General features: G+C 41.3%; 1 protein-coding gene across 2 annotated transcripts in view; it reads left to right on the forward strand.

The window, feature by feature from the left end:
- The window catches only part of LOC138032726 (germinal-center associated nuclear protein-like), a 48,633-nt gene extending 29,371 nt beyond the window's left edge, over positions 1 to 19,262 (forward strand). Inside the window, exons 26-44 of one of the 2 annotated variants that reach the window (XM_068880430.1) lie at positions 128 to 271; positions 1,382 to 1,450; positions 2,083 to 2,335; positions 2,969 to 3,046; positions 4,260 to 4,379; positions 5,523 to 5,637; positions 5,732 to 5,844; positions 6,226 to 6,313; positions 7,393 to 7,466; positions 10,208 to 10,337; positions 11,041 to 11,142; positions 11,255 to 11,333; positions 12,971 to 13,246; positions 13,351 to 13,439; positions 14,424 to 14,616; positions 15,718 to 15,826; positions 17,128 to 17,234; positions 18,031 to 18,095; positions 18,456 to 19,262. In XM_068880430.1, coding sequence (XP_068736531.1) covers positions 128 to 271; positions 1,382 to 1,450; positions 2,083 to 2,335; positions 2,969 to 3,046; positions 4,260 to 4,379; positions 5,523 to 5,637; positions 5,732 to 5,844; positions 6,226 to 6,313; positions 7,393 to 7,466; positions 10,208 to 10,337; positions 11,041 to 11,142; positions 11,255 to 11,333; positions 12,971 to 13,246; positions 13,351 to 13,439; positions 14,424 to 14,616; positions 15,718 to 15,826; positions 17,128 to 17,234; positions 18,031 to 18,095; positions 18,456 to 18,487 — 2,236 coding nt within the window. In that variant the 3' untranslated portion in view covers positions 18,488 to 19,262. The remainder of the gene's footprint in view (positions 1 to 127; positions 272 to 1,381; positions 1,451 to 2,082; positions 2,336 to 2,968; positions 3,047 to 4,259; positions 4,380 to 5,522; positions 5,638 to 5,731; positions 5,845 to 6,225; positions 6,314 to 7,392; positions 7,467 to 10,207; positions 10,338 to 11,040; positions 11,143 to 11,254; positions 11,334 to 12,970; positions 13,247 to 13,350; positions 13,440 to 14,423; positions 14,617 to 15,717; positions 15,827 to 17,127; positions 17,235 to 18,030; positions 18,096 to 18,455) is intronic. The other variant, XM_068880431.1, reaches the window with a different exon arrangement.

Raw genomic sequence — 19,262 nt, forward strand, 5'->3', positions numbered from 1 at the left:
GTATATTTTGTTATTACTGATATTTAGTTATTAATAGTTAATGATATTTAGTTAAGCCTCTTTGAATGAATGAAATTAATGAAACAGGTTTCATATGTTGTTCTCACGTTTCTTTCTTCAATTAAAGATGGCACAAATGTTTCCGAACCCGTGTGCACTTGAAGGACCTTCTAAGCACCTTTCCACCAGGGGCTCCCATACGTGGTACAAAGGAACAGCTCGAGTACCTTGTGGGAGAGGACCGACGGAAGATCAGCATGGCCACTATACGGTATGCTACCTTATATAGCTTAGCACGGAAGGGGGAGGGGAATTGTTCCCTAAGCTCCGTTGAAAATAAGTCATGTCATCAATGGTAACTATTGAAGTATCGATTCTTTTTATTTATAACTGATGACAATTTTTGACTTATCTTCGATTCTAATTAACGCACCAAATCAAATCAAATGATAGTTTTTTGACGAGGGAGAAAAATTCGAGTATCCGAGGGAAAGAAAACCTCTCGGAGCAGAGTATAGAGGCAACAAGCCCAACCCACATGTGACGCAGAGTCTGGGAACTTTGTTGGAACACGAGCGCTCTCCCAGCTCCTATGAAAATTGCAGTCTTACGCACATATTTCCACCCCCTGGGGTTTATTAGGAACTCACTAAATAACCAGCTACCGGTTGATTTGGTACCTCATTTAGCACTGGGCCTAATCGCAGAGGTCAATGACTCTAATCCAGTTCAGGCATGAATTTTTTAGAGCTCAGTTTTCTTTCGTTGTGTTTTCGTTACAGAGGTTTTATAACTACGATGATCTGCAATTTTCAGATCTTCAATTCGAGATAGCTGACGAGTATTAACCCAGTTGGTGGATATAATGTTCGATTTGGACCCTTATCACATACGGGCAAAATTACTGAATGCTGATTGGCTGAGACGGAGGGCATTTTTCTTAATTTGATCGCGAGGGCACTTTTGGTGACCAAGAGGGCATGATTACTTGATCTCGATTCCTTAACGGTTGCTTATTCAGATCAAGCGAAGTTACAGGAAAATCTTCTTCCAAATTCTGATTCTGCTTAAACTGCTTTTTGTCCACATATAGAATACATTTTAAGCGCAATTTCTGTTGTCAGCAGCGATTTATTGTTGGTTGTCACTCACGTGATGAACAGCTATGTTTTTCAACGGAAGCAAACAAAACGTTTGCATGATAATAGAGTTAAATTCCCGGAGGATTTGGCCGGGGCTCCAACTTAGCCGCCGTTTCTATGTTTAGGGGCTTCAACATGGCCGCCGTGACGTCATGTGAAAACCGAGAATTGAACTCTAACCGGATGAAAGTGTGTTGAGTGATTGTCATTTAAGTATCGCTATTTTAATTTTTTTTTAGGACTGATGCCCACGACCGTGCAATTCATGACGCGCTGGAGAAAAGACATGCTGAGCTGGAACTGATCAGGTACCATTCATTCGTTCTTTACGTAGTTGCCTCCAAATTCAATGATACCAGCAGGTGACTTTTTCTTTATTTCCGACTGGTCAAATATCCCGGCATTTTTTGTTTAATTGGAGTCCAACTGAAAGAGACTCTGGGTACCTTCTAGTAACCAATGAAATGCCTTGGAATACAATGGAGGTGACTATCAACCAATCAGCGTCAGTAAATTTTATGGCAGAACATTCCTTATTTATTGGGGCCAGCTAACCTAAAAAAAAGGTGTGCGACATGGGTTATAGTGAAGAACAAAAACACTGTGTGAAACTCAATTACAACGGAACATCGGTTCTGCTTTTAAAAGTGACGCATGCCAGTCGACCTCATCACTTGAAAGGCTAGACGTATGCAGCCAAAACGCCGCAATCAACATCGCAAGTGAACTTATCGGGAGATAAGCAAAAGGAAAATTGTTGTTTTACTTTTCCACGATCGGTAAGTTGTCGTAAACATCTAAAGGATATATGAAACTTGACAAAAGTGACTGCCGCATTTCCACAAAATGTAAATATTTAAGTAGATCCCAGTAGTTAGTTTTTTTGATAATTTTCCTGTATTTTGAAACTTTTGATCGAATTTTTTTCTCTCTTTCTCAGAGAACAAGCCTGTAGACCCCTGGACATACCCTCACTTCTTGCAGACTCGATGAGAAAACAGCCAGTCGTCGATGGATTCGTTTCCGGGTCCCCTATTCAGTGGAAATTGCTTTTATCATTGCCTGAAGGCTGCGAGGAAGTAAATTTTATTGGCGGTGACGGGGGATGTCTCATTAGTTTTGTCATAAAGGAAAAATTCAAAAGAGGGATGTATCCGCTACCCAGTAACATCCCACAAGGCTTGAAGAAAAAGGTGAGTGTCACCTTTCTTGTTTCTGGACACCACCTTGATAACTTACTCGGCTGCACATGTGACAGCTTCTCGTCACTTGGTGTTCTTAAACCTTCCTCCCTCAAGGCCCGGGCAAAGGGTTTCGACATTTTGTTCAGTCAACATCAGTTCGATTTTGTTGAACAACGATGTTGAAACTGTTCGCTCCCGCTCCGGCGGCCATGTTGGTGTACAGAACAGTGCTGTAAAATATCTTTTGGGAATTTGATTCTATTATTATGCAAAAACTTGTGGAACCATTTTCTATTGTTTTGTACACCAACATGGCCGTCTCGTCACTTGGATGAAAACGAAGGATATCCAACATGTTTGATTTTATCCTCACGACCTCGCGAGGCGAATTTCTCGCCAGAATTTCCTCGCACACGTGAGGAGACGTCTGAGCGAACCGCCTCGCGAGAACAGTTTGCTCAGCTCTTTCCTCACCGTTCCGTAGCCGTCATGATTTCGTCAACTCCCCGTTGACTCTGAAGTCCCCGATGAGTCGAAACCATAAAGCACTACTGTATAAAAAACGACTGCATGACAAATCTTCCTTCGTGCACTATTTCTTGCTAATTTATTGTTTATATTGTTTATTTTTTTTCTCTTTAGATCGATCTGTTATCACTTTACAGGTCACAGACGGGAAGTTCTCCAAAACAAAGTACAATGTTTAAAGTTTGTACTAAGGTAGGGTCAGGGGCATCAACGAGAAACCTCGTTCCCAGTCTTACTCGTGCGTAATGTAATGTTCTAGCTTCTGACTTGTGACAGGAGCCATCTCGCGCTTCTTTCTACTAAGCCTGCTTTCGAGGCTCATGAAAACTAAAGTCCACAGACTTTCTCTGTTTTACAATACTATATTTTTTGCTTTTGCCATCAATCACTGCAGCGCACCTTCCGAAGGGATGGAACAGTATAACTGGTTAGGATTGTGATATATTTCCCTTACTTTGTTTCGTTATGAGGAACGAAAAGAAGTGAAGAAAACACGAAAGAAGTCGTTCTGAGGCTGGTTCCTCTGACTTCTTCTTGACAAAGTGAAATGAACGCATTAATGCTGGGTTTAACTTCGTCACGCAGTAGCATTGATTTAAAAAAAATGTAACTCAACAGTCACTGTAGTTTTTGATAAAAATAGGCGTTTCGATCTCTGCGAGGTCATTTCCGCTACACGTCCCTGCTACATGTGGCCTCAGTGTGCACTACACAAGTTTTTTGTCCCTGCAACATGTCCCTGCAACATGGCCCTGCAACATGTCCCTGCAACATGGTCCCTCGTGTCTGCCCACCTTAAGAATTTAAAGAAGTGTCATGACAAACTTGATCACCTTATTTTGGAAATGCTACTCAGGAATGAAATGAACCCTACTGTCAACAAATTTAAACAGTGTATGAGTCTCCAGTAGATCACGGTAGATCTTGCAGGGTCGTTGGTCAGTTCAAATCCAGCTTTGACTCAGATTTTCAGTATCCGTTGGTGATCATGTGTTGTCATGTTATCTTTTATATTTTACGTACTAAGGACAGCTTGGATGGTTGAGCCGGGTTCCAGCCGGTTAAGTTTTCTTTAAACACAAGTACCGACAAATGGATGCGGAGAGTGTGACCGCGGGTTCGATTTGGGAGATCATTTTCCATCTTTGAGGATGGTTCAGTTTAGCCTCTCTTTCAAAGCATTAAGCGTTAAGTCTCTCTTATTATGAAAATTAATATATTTTTGAAAAGCGGATTTTTTTCACCTCGCAATAGAAATTCTCTCTGGGCCTTGCTTAACTCGAAAACGTTGAGCAAACCTCAGAAATGACGCAGTCAAGCGTTCGCTTTGGTTTCAAAAAAACATCGCCGACCTCCTGTTGTCTGCTACGTCTTATCTGTTACGTGCTTTAATTGATTTATCTAGGCTTGTTATGGTGTTTTAACAAACTCTGAAATGAGAGAAGTCATGGACAGCCGCCAGTTCCTTGGTACTTGCGCAGTTATGTTCGTTGTGGACTTAGAAGAACTTCAGCTCAATCACCATGTAGGTTGCGAGAATGCGATGTAGTTGTAACATGCTAGAATTGTTTGTCTATAAATATATAGAGGAGCCGTTTTTTTGTTTTTTGTTTTGTTTTGTTGTTGTTTTTTTGTAACCGTTCTCTTAAGACTGTCAGGACCTACAATATTCAACGGGAGAAATCGAAGTGTAGAGCGATAAAGAATTTGGAAACTAAATGGGTAAAAATTACACAGCAATTATGAACCTATGAAAGCAATGTTGTAATTTCCACGAAGTGGACCTAAATTATTGTCCGCCAAGATATACCAAGGGCGCGTTCTTTTTGTACTATTCCGGAATAGGAATACACGGAATAGACGGTATTCATGTTCTATTGGGACCTATTCCGTTTTCGGAATGAACGGAATACTATCCCCTTCATTCTGCTCCCTATAGCAGAATGAACGGAATGACCGGAATATGGTTCACTCCGAATGGGCAGAATATGCGTTCCTTGGGGAACGTTTTGGTGGGAGTTGATAAGGGCCGGCTGGTCACCCGCCGGCGGCTTGAAATTTGTAAAAATATGAATGGAATAGCGATGCAAAATGTCCACCGTAGATGCGGGTGTGTTGGCCTCTCTTCTGTTTCTTTACCGTTGCTAGAACAAGAAGAGCTGTCAGTTTGTGTTAATAAGAAAAAGTATCCTTGCCTGGTTAAAGGAAATGACGTTGGCATTTATTGGTTTGTGCAGAAACCACGAAACTTTTTTCAATGAAGTCGACATCCAGAAAAAGAGCATTATGGGAACACATTTGCACTACGCGAAGCACTCACAAGTACAACAAATTTTTCGTCATCTTTCCCCTTAAGGTTTTTTGCAAATGAAGCAAACCGAGATTTCGAGAAAACTGCCAAAAAACTGGTACTTATGGCCATATTTCAACATTTCGTGTTCTAAACTTTCGGGAAACCCGGCTTTTTCACTCTCCAAGGATCTCCGTGCCGACGCAATTGGCGTATGCGCAGATACAGTAGTTCCCAGGTCACATTCGCTAATGGTATTCCGTTTTCAGAATATCTGTTCTTTTGTAAATTGATATTACGTATATTCCCAAAAGAATGCACCCCACGATTCCAACAATTTTTCGCTATTCAGTGCTTCAATGTTTACCTTTCATGTAGGCTGCAAGAGAAGCTCACATTCGATTGAGGCGTGTATTGGAAAGTAAACCGCAAAAACCGAGACTACCGGTGGCAGTTGTTGCTATTCACAGTGATAGCACCTCTCTAGAAGAAGGTCAGTGTACTTTACACGTTTAGTCTATCTTGAGATCGAGGAAGTTCTTAGTGTAAACGCAAATCCGCGTATAATTTAACTTTCTTTTTTGTAGTGTATGTCCTGTCTCGTCTTGGTGTTGAGCAACTGAGGAATGAGGGTCTTTTGTCTGACTGCAAATTGTTTTCTGTCAGTTTTTTGTCTCATCCGGATGATCTCTCAAAAACGGTTTGTATCTTGGTTACTATCTAATAACTGGACTTCAAATTCTAGTTTTCTTTGAGTCAATATCAGTTAGAAAGCTAGAACGAACTTAACTGTGATTTGTTCGCTCGCATTTTCCCGCGGTTGGCGCGGGCTGCATGGTTTTGCTCTGCATTCTGATTGGCTTATTTTATTGTCTGCTTGTGGTGTCATGTGATTGGCCGAAATGATTCATTCGGGTTTGGTTCGTCAAACTAAACTGAAATTCGCTCTTATACCGATTTTTTTTTTTTTTTTTCATTTAACCGAAAGAGATATCTAGGAACAGTGAAGAAAAGCTTGTGTGGAAATTTGTTCAAGATTCGATAACCAGGCGCGATAATTTTTCGCGTTGTTTGTTTGCAGTTGAGTTCCACCGTTACATGGCTTGGACGTCATATGTTTGTTTCAAGTCTACCAAAGATGGATAGCTTAGTTAATTTTATTGAGGATGGTGAGTACACGAAGGATTATCAGTTACCGAGTCAATAGCGAGACCGCTAAAAGCTGGAGCCGAGGATTTTCTGTAAATATTCGGACGGTGTCAGAGAAAGAGTAGTTCGCCTGCAGAAATGGAGTTTTGGGTTATTTTTAAGAACGTGTCCTTTGAAACTTAAATGTTTTAAAGGGCGATTTAGGTGGAACGGTTTATTCTCACGATTTTCGCATGAAAGAGAAGTACGTCATAAGTTTGGACCATTGCACGCGCAGAAATTGTGAAAGTCTGTCGTAAGGGTGTCTTACGTCTGATTTCCACAGTGCGATTTGTAGTAAAGGAGTGGCGTAAGCTAGTCACATGTTGCAAAATCCTACCTTCCAATCCCCCCTTAGGAAATTAAGTTTCATTGCTAAATGCTCCATATCCCGTAATGCGTTTTCTACTAACGATGTGTCCTTTTTTAATCCGTTTATACTCCAAAAAAGATAAAACATGGATGAAAAGGCGAGACTTGTAAAACACAATGCCCATTTATATCTTTAATAGTTTAGGAAATAATTGCAAGTCTCGCTCTGACAAAGGTGGCCCCGTGCATGCGATTGCGTATCCTTCCTATAGGCGTTGTGCAATAAACCACCCGAAAGCACGAATGAAACCGGAAAAATCACAAAGAGGTGAACGTGAAAAGAAACCATTGGTCGTTTCCAGGTAAAATGCCAGACGAGCTGGGGGTAGGGTCGTACCTCTTGATGAACACTGTATTTCATTGGCTATATAGTGTCTTCCTTCCTATTGCTTGCTATGCTAAATTATGCTAAATTAATTATCTTTGTTCGTTCTATTGTTCTTCTGGCCAATCCTGAAGCCCGTTCAATGAGGTACGAAACGACCCCAGACGGGAGGAGGAGAATTCCCATGCTAATCACAGATGTTTCTCTTTTCTTTTGATTGTTGCTGGGTCTACAATAGACCCTGCCGCGGACCAGGATAGAGTCCGCATGCCTCTGTCTTGTTGTGTGTTGCATATGCTACTTGCGAAAAAGATACGTTTGCTTCGTTATTCGCTATGTCTCTTAACATTCCTCTTTTTCCAGGTTTGCAAAGAGAGTTTACATCAGCAGTTTATGAGGACATGTTCTTACGAAAACAAGCCAGACTGGAAGAGCAGGTACACGAAGGCGTTTGAGCCAAAACCGGCTGGTGGTCTTTTGTAGTTCAGACAAAAGGTCTGGAGACTGCAACGTCTGTTTTTTATTTTCCTCTGATTCCGGAAATTGTTGCTTTGAATCCCCTTTGTGGCAAATGGTACCTTGTCTTATTAAATGCTCAACAGAATATCGCGTTTCTGATTGGTCAATGGCATTTTTTGCGTAATTTGGTGGTTTTTATTCATCATTACAAAAATATTGTACAACCTTACACTTATAGATACAATGACGACCGCATAAGTAGGTTATGGAGTGCAATACAGAAGTTGCTATGGAAACACAGCAATTGAGTAATTTTGTTGAGTATATAATGCCCTACTTTCTCAAATCGCATAATACATCTTATTTACCCCCCCCCCCCCCCGGCCCTCCAACATTTTGCATAATCATTGTTTTTAATTTCTCTTAGGACATGAAGATGTCTTAAGAGAAATCGAAAACAATGCCTATGCAAATTTTGATGGGTAAAAGAGGTGTATTATGGGATTTGTGCTAGAGAATAAATAAATAGGCGTACAAATTCGTGATTTATGGCACGGGTAATATGTTTCGAAACATCTCAAAATTGAGAACTTTCAAATCATCAGGAGTGACCATCAATCGCGAAATGCGCCTGCGCGTTCTTACTTTACAATTCACATTGTTGATCAGTAAACACGTGGTACTAAAAGGGCGTTGGCTGTGGCCTCTGAGACTAATAGGCCATTTCCAAGTTCATGTCTGCCTCCTCTAGATCTTCAAAGCGAGCCTAAGTGCGTAGTGCTTCTTATGCAAATTAGTTTTTATTTATATGTAAAGTAGAACTATTTACCATCACAAAAACTTCGCACTTAGACTCTTTTTGAAGAGGAGGCAGACATGAACTCGGAAATGGCCAATAGACCTTTTCGGCTTGTACATTTTGTTTTCCCAATACAAATCATGTGATAATACTCGGGAGGTTTGATCTTTTGTTTTGTTGGTTAAAATGAGGGCATGCAAGCATGAATATGCCTGCATGCACTCTTTTTAATGAACAAAACAAAGGACCAAGCCTCCTGAGTATTATCACAAGATCTGTATTGGGAAAACAAAATGTACAAGCCGATAAGGTCTATTGGGGAGTGGCACATCGAGTACAGGTGTGGATGTTTTCTGTTACGGATGCTAATCTCCAGGACGGACCTAAAAATGACTGAGAAATAAACAAAACTCCGTTATTCTGTATTTAATTTCTGTTTACTCGTTCAGTGGAATTTCCTGTGTCGGTGACAGAAATTGACTAAGAAGCTTGGGAGGAGTATGTGAATTATTGTGGAACATTAAACACTTAATGACTGGTCCCGAGGGAAACAGTTAATTTTGTTTCTTGAGAATCTCAATGTTTCCCCGAAGCGCAGCCGAGGGAAACATTGAAATTCGAGGGAAACAATATTGACTGTTTCCCGAGCGACCAGTCATTTAGGACTCTTTGTCTACCGAGATGCTTTGGGCACCTTTGTTTATGTTTTCATTTTGCTTGAAGTAACGAGTGGGAAAGAAATAGGCGACAAAAAGCTACAGAGGAATACTAGAAAGGTGGCCAGTCGAATAAGATATATATTTGGAACAAATAAAGCGCTGCTTCCGACCTTGGACTAATAAAATATCGCGTATTTCGCAATGATTTTGGCACCTTACGCGGCTCGCGCCACCAGAAATACGGGTCGCATAAATAAAAAACAAATTTCAATAAAGTGCATTTAATATTGATCTCCTTTGTTGGAAAAAATACTCGTTTGTTTTGTCTTTGGCAATTTGAAAAAACGTTATAAAATTATTCTTTGATTATACTCTTCCTGGCAAATTTGTTTGCTAAAAACGTTGCCGTCAAAGAGTCACACAACAAATTGGGCATCGTTCAATTCGGGAATGTTTTCAGGAATGGCTTTTAGCTGCTGAACATACAAAAGCATCTCATCCAAATGTTGTATGAAACAAGAATTAGAATTCCAAACAACTCTCGAAAATAAGATTAAGATAAGTCACGATAACTATCCAACTCGGAGATTACAAACTGTACCAATGTCACTCGACTGGCTTACTGCGAAAGGACTTCAGCAAACTCGCTGTTGGTTTATAGTTTGTGGTATCCCCATGAATCAATATGGGCTCTCGGTGATTTCGAACTGATTTCTGTGAATAGACTGCTTTAAGCGGCTCAGGTCTCTGAGGTCGTCTATCGGGATTTTTCGGAATTCACCGTCTTTCCAACTGCTCAGTTCTTCAACCCACGCTAAAACGCTTGCGAATTGCAATTAACGACAAAATATCAACTTCCTAATGAACTACGATAACGTAGCCCTAATAAGAAGCACTAAGTAAGAGCAAATCCCAAAGGGTGACTCCGATAACAAATGATTTAACGAGGGAACAACGCACCCACAGGAAAATGGAGGTTTCATATCGAAACCTCCGAGCCTGCGCGCGGTGCATCTTCGTAGACAGAGAGTCTTTAAGTGATCGCACAAAAAGAAAAACGTGTAACGCTCAACAGCAACGGCGGACGTCGGTCAACATTCGCGGGCTAACAGTGCTCAGCTACCCTCTGACGTCATAGATTTGGCACTGTTGCCCGCTCATTGACTTTTGTTAGATGTCATGTGACCTCGAATTAACCAATGAGAGCGCGCGCTGTTGGGGGAAAATTTTCAGCTTTATAATATTTGGGTTTGTTTTTCAGTGTCCAGAAGCGATTATTGCGCTTTTCAACAGTGTACTGGATCACTTGGCGGATGTAGTATCGTCAAGCAGTTTGCAAGATCTTTCCTGGCCCATAAGTGAGCTTGCTCTCAGTGAGGAAAAAGATGAAGGTTTGATATGTATGATCAGTGTATGTTTGAAGAGTTTTTAAAGTGCCCTTAACCCCAAAATGTTTTTTTCGCTAAAATGAATCTTTGCATCTGTTCGAAACCCACTGCGGCCATTTCTTCATTTTCTAACAAATCGTGCCATTTTATAGGCTTCGAAAGTTGCGAAAATCTTTTGTTCACGACCGAGTTAGAAGGGGAGTGGGTCTATTCCTGATTTGACGTCACAAACTGATTTACATTACATTATCTTTTTGTAAAACTGCACGCAAAGTAGATTGTGACATCACATCAGGAATATACCTACCCTCCTTCTGACTCGGTCGTGAACAAAAGATGCTTGGGTTTTGGCAACTTTCGAAGCCTATAAAATGGCACGATTTGTTACAAAAAGGAAGAAAATGGCCGCAATGCGTCTCGAACAAGTGCAAAGATTCATTTTAGCGAAAAAAATATTTAAGCAAGCAACCGTGGACAATATTCTTGTCGGTGTACGTTAGATGAAACTGGCTTGATCTGATCGGCGTTATTACAAATTGAGTAACTAAATATTTTGAGTTAGAGCCGGTACAATGTAGATTTGATTTAGTAATGTACCATATTTCGGCTTGCAGTTCGGCCGTCGAACTTAAGCAAAAGGTATGGAACTCAATATATCGACCAAATCATTTCTCGCCTTATGTTTGTTTCATTTCGAATTCTATAGGTGTACCACATGTCACTTGGAACTGTCAAGAAAACCTGCAGAGTTTGTGCAGCTGTATAACAGCATTGAAGCTGCCTCGTCCTCCTCCAGCCGCTGCTGATGGTGAGATCGACATATTGTTTCTCTTTGCGTTTTTGCTCGGTTATTTGTTCGATTCTTTGGCAGGATTTTTTTTTTGAATAGCGTGTCTCATTCATTTTACTTTTTCACTTAGGAACATGGCAAACCGAAAGCGAATTATGTCTCGAGTACGCCCGGAGTTTATCGCCAGACGCTGTTGGATTACTCAACAGGTAAATCAGAAATCAGTGTTTTGCTTTGGCTTATTTCAAACAAGCAAAGTGATTGTGCTCCGCATAAAGGTCTCTTACGGTCTTGAGGACTGAATTGCGAAGAGCGCAGCCTCAGCGTGATCGGACCGAAAACATAAATAAAGTGGCTCTTGCTGCCGCTATAGAGTCCATGCATGTTTTTTGTGTTTAAGGCGAACACACAGCCCCCAGTAGGGTAAGTGCAATGGCTCCTGGACATAACATCTAATCCCACACCGTATGAGGGAGTGGGTACGCCCAAACGGAGGGAGTCCATGCATGTATGATGTCGGAGTACAGCGCCAAAGCCAGATGTAATAGGCCACTTCGAAAAATGCCATAATACTTTTTGTTTGTCCCTCCAAATTTTGCAGAAGCATTGTTTTTGTTTTCTCTTGGGACCGTTGTAAGTCCCAAGAGAAACTGGAAACAATGCTTGTGCAAAATTTGGGGGGACAAACAAAGAGTATTATGGTATTTTCCGAAGTGGCATTTTAGCTGGGACTCCATTTTAGTACGGGATTTGACTGTTTTGTAAAACGATGAGAAAAACGAAATTTAAATAATACGTGACTTTTTCAAAGTTCTTCAAAGAAAACCCGTTCTGTATTTTAGCCACCGAGCAAGGCGGGCATCACCAGCAAATTATAAGAGAGATTTAAGGGTCTTGTTTACGGCAAACGCCAGGATTGAAATTTGCGTCTTGCTAAAAATAAAAAAAAGGTGTTTGATTGTAGGTGATTCCTTGCTCAATATCATCAACAAGGAGAGACAAGTTAGAAGTAGAGAGTTTTCAAGCTATTTAATTTGTGACAAGCAGTAGCCTGTCGTTTGTCGTTTCGCGTAAACGCGATGCCAAATCTCTCTATTGACAAAAACACTTTTCGTGACGAAGTATGTTTAAAATTATTGGTCTTCACTCCCGCAATCAGGACGATTAATCTGGGACTCCAAAATGGCCGCCGTTTCTTTGTCAAACACGAGCACTAATTTGGAAAGACTGGATCGAGCATCTATTATAGAGTGTTTTCACTCATGTGATCGATAACCTTGTTTTTCCACCGAAACGAAAGAAAACTTTTTCATGGCCGCCATGACGTCACTTGAAAACACTCTATTGTTCGAAATGGAGCACATATGAAAAAAGCGGCGGCCATCTTGTTGGGACGACCCTGAGACCTCAGCGTAAAAGTTTATAGTGAAGGAAATCAATGTGGCAATGTTGTAAAAAAAACACTTTCAAAGTTTTCCCTCATAGTATCGCAGGAGGGTCCCTTTGTATCCATAACTTCGCTGTTTATACGAAGCTTTTGCGCGAAAGTGGTCCCAACAAGATGGCGCCGCTGGCTTTGGCATGGTTAAAGCATTAGGTTGTTCGATCCAGTCTTTTCTTGGACCAGTATACATGACCGCTGTGACGTCATATGCAAATCAAGGATGAATGCCTGCTGAGGAGAGAGAGAGAGAGATAATTAGGTACACTCAAATTGGTCGAAACGCCTTTTTCGCACCTGTTAGAAAAACACTTCCACACTCATTACAAAATTTTTTTTTTTTTTTAAATAAAAAAATCTCGTGTAAAATCCAGAGTGTATTTGACGATTTTCCTTTCTTACCAGAGTACAGTGGATTCTTGCGCGAGCAAAACGAGTCGTCGATGAGATCGACTTCCTTTCACCCAGCCCCAGTCTCTCCGCTACTCATGTTCCATGGCCACTTGTCTTGAACGCATGCGTCAGCTTTCGCCTCACTTACCTGCACTCGGACCCAGCTCTTGCTGAGACAAATGTCTACTACTTGGAAGAAGAGCTTGAATCATTTGTTCCACCGCTACTTTGGACGCAGTCAGCGAAAATGACAAAAGAGGAAGTTGCAAGAGCTGGAAAGGCCTCAAGGTATTGTTCACCGAAAGGTGTCGTTTTATTTCGATGAAGTAAAATGTGCTAGAATGCAAATTGAGTTTGTGCGAAATTCTTTTTTTTCCCTTAACTTTGCTAAGGTGTGAGCCATCAAAGATGAAGAAAAACAGGGACACCAAGCTGCACGAGTCTTACCTTAACATTCAACAGCAGCTGGATGAAATAAACGGTATACTGACAGATAGTTACTTGAAACTGTGACTCGGTTCGAAAGCTGGGATGCCAGGTCTGCCCTTTACTTCAATAGCAGGCCATGAGTTTTGCTATCATTACTTTATGCGTTTAAACCATTGCAACTAAAGTTTCAGGTTAAAAAAACGTCTTCGCTGTCTTGCAACGCTTGTCAGTCCCTCTCTTGAAAACCATTTACAGCACTTAAGGCAAGTTTTCCTCGACAAGTTCTCATTGGTTGTCGTACTGCGAATTTCATAATTCTGCGGAATCTCACCTTCAACCGCAAAGCGCAAACTACGTTTTGGCTTCCATCAATCAAATTTCCGAACATAGCCGGGAAAATCGACTTCGCCTCCGAGAAGTGAATTGGAGTGTTTGTTTGGTTCACAGATCGAATGCTATTTTTACATCTTTGTAGAGGTTCTTCAGTGAAAAGATTCGTACAGATTTCATCACTTTCCATCGGTGTCGAGTACATATGTACTGAAGGAACCAAAGATGGCGATTGGTAAGTTATGTCACGCATCAATTGATTTCAGCATCCGTGGTTTCGGGCCAACTCTTGGTTTGGCGTCGGAAGTTTGATTGATGGAAGCCAAATTGCGTTTCGCAGTTAACGCTTGAAGATGAGATTCCGCAGAATTATAAAAGTCGCAGTAATACAGAAAAAAAGGGTCCCGATTTTTTTTCCCTGCTCAAGTCTCTTTGTTTAAGAGCTTTTCTTTTTCCTCAGTCGGCAACACGAAGCTATGTAATTAAATGAACCTCCCCATGTTTGTCTCTTAAGGTTACGAAGTGCGCGCAAAATATCCTCCCTTTCCGTCGGGTTGGAACACCAATCCAACTCTGAAGATGATTTGCGCCGTCTCCAGGGGTGCTAAGATCGGGCCATGTGGCTCTTTACTGTCGTTGTTTCTTCGTTCAATTTATCAACTGATTTATGTTGATATCGTTTTCTTTAAAACTGTTTTCAATGCAGTTTCTACCGAATTTGGTTCAACCTCGCCGTCAATGCAGACGTCACATGTCATGCCTTCGCATACAGTCACGCCAACCTCTGTCACGCAATCAGTGGAATGTGAACCTACCCTTGCTCTGTCAGACTCTGCGGTACAAACGACAAGTAGAAAACTGAAAGCTGCAGTCGAAGAAGCGAAGATGGAATCCAAACGGTTAGCTATTCTGCCTTTCTTTAAATTTTCTTTTGAAGACAAAGGGGCATTGGGGCGCTAGACTGAAAGATTAATTTGAGCGTTTTTCAACAACCGTGAAATTTCTCGGGCATATTTCGGATGGCAGAGTCACCCCTGTTTCTTCAAAAGGGAGTCGTTTTGATAAATCAAACTTTTTAACTTACATGACATAATAAAAGGCCAGGTTCTTTAAATGTTTCTTTGGGCCCGGAAGATTCTGAGCACTTTTTAGATGCGGGCGTCTTCACCCTGATGTAGCAGTTGAAAGCTTGGCCGCGGCAAGGCTTTTGTTTCGGTCCAGGTGACCTTAAGTGGTAGAACATCCGAATTAGTAATCGGAAAGTCGTAGATTTGACTTATGCAAAGGAGCAGTTTTTTTTAACGAGTGTCCCCATGACCTTGACCATGAAAAGAAAAAAAATTTATATGCACCATTTGGACGTTTTCAGTCAGTAAGTCCGATTGTCTCGCTTCCTCGGAAGAGAATCCGACTAGTAATCGGAAGGTCTTAGGTTCGATTCCTGCAAACGGTAGCACTCGGATTTTTTCCGAGTATCCCCGAGTCAACAACGGTAAAAATATCTTCATTTCACTCACCAGACTTAACATCTATCACAGTTTTAGAGTTTCCGAACCAGTAATCGGAAAGTCGTCGGTTCGACCCCTGTAACAGAGCACTCAGATATTTGCCGAGTATCCCCGAGTCGCCATCGATAAAAAAAATCGCTTCATTTCATTCACCGGGGTTATTATCTATCTCAGTGGTAGAACATCCGAACCAGTAATCGGAAGGTCGTAGGTTTGACTCCTGCAAACGGGAGCACTCGGATATTTTCCGAGTATCCCCGAGTCACCATCGATAAAAAATCTCTTCTTTTCACTCACCGGGTTTAACATTTATCCCAGTGGTACAGCATCCGAACTAGTAATCGGAAGGCCAGGGGTTCGACTCCTGCAAAGAAGTACTCGGATTTTCCCGAGTATTCCCGAGTCACCATCGGTAAGAAATCTCTTCATTTTATTCACCGGGGTTCCTTAGAGTAAGCTAAAGAGGTCTATTTGATTTGTGAACCAATTTAGGTTTGAAGACTTGCTCAAGAGTGTTCTTGGTGATGCTGAAAGTCCAAGGGGATTTGGTGCAAGACCATCAGGAAAGAAACGAAAAACGCAGAGTCTGGGCGAAATAAAGGTACGTAAGTCATTTTTACGAATGAAATGAATGTAATTGTATATATTTTTAACAATTATTCTACAAGGGCGTGCTGGATATGAAGTGATAGATAACGAACGAAGCGCGTTGCGCTGAGTTGGTTATAATAAATTTATATCCAGCAAGCCCGAGTAGATTGATTGTTTTATTAAAAAATCCAGGATCAACAACTCTTGTATCGTCGACTAAAGCATCGATTTCTTCCTCGCTCAATGCCGGTCCAAAACGGCTTTCGTCGGCCATTTTTTTCTAAGAGCTGCAAAAATGTTTTTATCTCGCTTTATTGCTGACGCATACCTTGACCATATTAGGTAGAGCAGGTATATGAACTGATAGCTTGTGTCCAGCGAGCAAATGAAAATGCTGGAAATCTGATATCCGTTATTCAGTTTTTAATATATATATATGCAGCTTGAAGGGACCAAGGACGGACAACCCCTGAATGACATTTCGCCGAGGCTTGGACTGTGAAGCCTGGATCCTCCTGGGAGCAGAGATGCGTTGTTGGCTCGAGAGACACTCTTAACTTGCATATATGTATATATATTTTTGAAGCGGGGGTTATAGACGAAGGAGTAAAGTGATCCTTGACTTTACTGGACAATTCGAGCAAACAGTCTCTTATAGGCCGTGTTTTCACGACAGCCGTTGACTTGTCTCGCTTAACATTCCTGAAAGTGAACAGACTTAACTGATTAGAGTGTAATGTGAAGTGCTAAGTGCTAAGGAATATTTTTGCGCGGCTTAAAACTCAACCTCGTTCCCAGGGTCTCTCTTCTCTGCCTCCATCAACGACAATGGAGGCAGAGAAGAGAGACCCTGGGAACGAGGTTGCTTAAAACTGTGCAGGGAAAGTAGGTTTTAGTAAGTACTCTTAGTATCCAAAAAGAAAATTGGAGGTAACCATGCATTTGTCAGAGATAATAAAGCTTTAGTTTGAGAAAGAACGCCATACATCGTCATGGCTTTGTTTTTTAAAGCTTTTAACAATTATTGATCATGAATTATCTTTGAAAAATGCGTGGTTACCTACCCTCAATTTTCTTTTTCGATTTCAATAACACTTGTTAAGATCTGCATTTCTTGCATAATCATAAACCGGCCGGGGCAAAAATACCTTTTAGATGGTAGGCACCGTCCTTAAGAGACAGTTGCTCAAATATTGTGCTGTGAAGTGCGAGGATCTATTCATTTCTTTAAGGCATCCTTACTTTTCTTCTTTCTCGTTCATGCGAATGAGCTCAAAACAAACCGAGTGTCGTTTCTGCGTCTGTTTGTAGAAGTCCCCGAAGATCTTCGAAGGTCTGGACATTCCCTTCATTGATTTGTCTTTTGGTTCTCTGGAGGAGAACTTGAGTGGCTTTAACGAAACCCTCAAATTGCAAAGGTAAGGCATCAGGAACATGGTTATTACATAACAGGAAAAGCTGTAATATGTTACTTGTACAAGTGTAGAAACTCGGGCAGCTTTTTCTTCGCCTGGTTCTCATCATCCTGCTTGCAAAATGCAGCATTTTTTAGCACATTTGAGATGAATATGGAAAATTGAGTCTCAGAAATTAAAACACGCAGTTTATGAAATTTAGATGGATTATTGTGTAGTCGTGGAACAGAGTGTTTCTTTTATGATTTTCCTCAGCGTGCCAGAACATAACCATTTCGTGCAGATCAAGTTACAGTAAAAATGGTTTTAACGTCAATTTTGCGACAGAATGAATGATCAATGACCCTGAATTACCTTGAGTTGAATTCGAGCCAAATTCATTTTGCGCTGCATAATTTTAGCACAGTATGCGATCTTCATAGCCCGCACCACTCAAACACGTGACCTGATTCCAGTGCGCGGAAACATGAAAATGGAACACGTTGCAGAAGCAGGAAACAGGGAATCTCAAATAAGGGCTGGAAAATGTGTTACCCTTTGCAAATTGGGGAAAAATGGATCATTTACAAGGGCGGGAACCCGTGGTAAGCACAGTAATCACGTAACCTTTTTTTGAACAAAGGTGAGAAAGCATTAGTCTCCCTCGCAGCCGGTTTTTGGATGTCACGCAACGTTTTCCCAAAAGTACTTTTGGGGGATCGTTGCGTGACATCCAAAAAACGGCTGCGAGGGAGACTAAGAAAGCGTAGAACCTGTTGTCAAACAAGGGTGGGAAACATGGAACCTGTTATTATTATAGGAAAACCGGCAATGAATCTGTCTCTGTACAATGGCGGGAAAACAGAACACCTGTTACAAAAACCGGTAAACATGACATCTGTTGTTGTAAAAGGCTGTGAAAATGTAACCTATTACAAGGGCAGAAAAAGATCGAACCTATTAAAAGCGCGAAAAAATACGGAGCCCGTTCGAAGGGCGCGAAAACATGGAATGGCTAAAGACAAAAATCCTTTGCACTGGCGGGGGAATAATCTGTTAACAAAAGCGGGGAAAAGTGGTACCTGTTACAAAACAGGTCATATTTTTCAAGGGTGGGGGCCTGCTGTGGCCACCTGTTTCATGCGTGAGAAATCATGTGGTCTGCACAAGCGGGGGGAAACTATGTAACTGCAGATGTAAGTGTGGGAAAACGTACATTTTTTTTTTGTCTTCCCTTTTGTGCAGACGTGTTGATGTGCTCACAGAGAGAAAGCTGAGACGATGGCTCAAGTCTTGAAATAAGGGAAATCAAGAAGATCTGTTGGTGTTTCCCGTGTGCACGCCTTAGTTACCGGTGCCTGTGCAAGACTTGGGTTGTTAAGCACAGCTTCTCACCCAGCTCTCAAGGGTGGGATTGCTTGACCTGCTGCGGCTTTACCGATACCTGCCTTGCCGACAAGAGAATGGACTTTATGTTTTTTCACAGTTCTTTGGCCAATTTTCACGCCACTGATTGGTTCTTCATTCGAGCACCAACAAGCTGATATTGACCTAAATACTGACAAAATATTTCCGTTTTAGGATTTCTGATCGGGAGGTTAAGCACACGACGCTTTTGAGATGCGGACGACAACCGGAAATTAGCTGTTTTCCCTTTTATTTTGTCTTCACACAACCACATTTATATTGCTAAACATCTTTTCTTCATTAGGGATGGTTAGTTTAAAAATCTGGAAGACACTACGGCCCTGGCGTGAGAAATGTTCATTTACGGTTGCCGTTCGCATCTCGAAAACATCGCATGCTTAAGCTCACCTTATATAATCTTGGGAAAGCTGGAGGTATCATAGATATGATTATATGGAAGCTGGAAATCTTTTGTTCAAACAACCAACACTGACCTCTGCAGTCTGAGTAGTTTATGCTACCCGTAACTTCAATGGTTTCCATTTGATTGACCAGTTTCAATGTTTGTAGTTTCATTCTGTTCAATCATAATTTGTCGTAGACTTTTCTTTGTTGTTGTTTGAGAAATAAATGAATCAACTTTAA

Source organism: Montipora capricornis, chromosome 14 (assembly GCF_036669925.1).
Source record: "Montipora capricornis isolate CH-2021 chromosome 14, ASM3666992v2, whole genome shotgun sequence".
NCBI lineage: Eukaryota > Metazoa > Cnidaria > Anthozoa > Scleractinia > Acroporidae > Montipora > Montipora capricornis.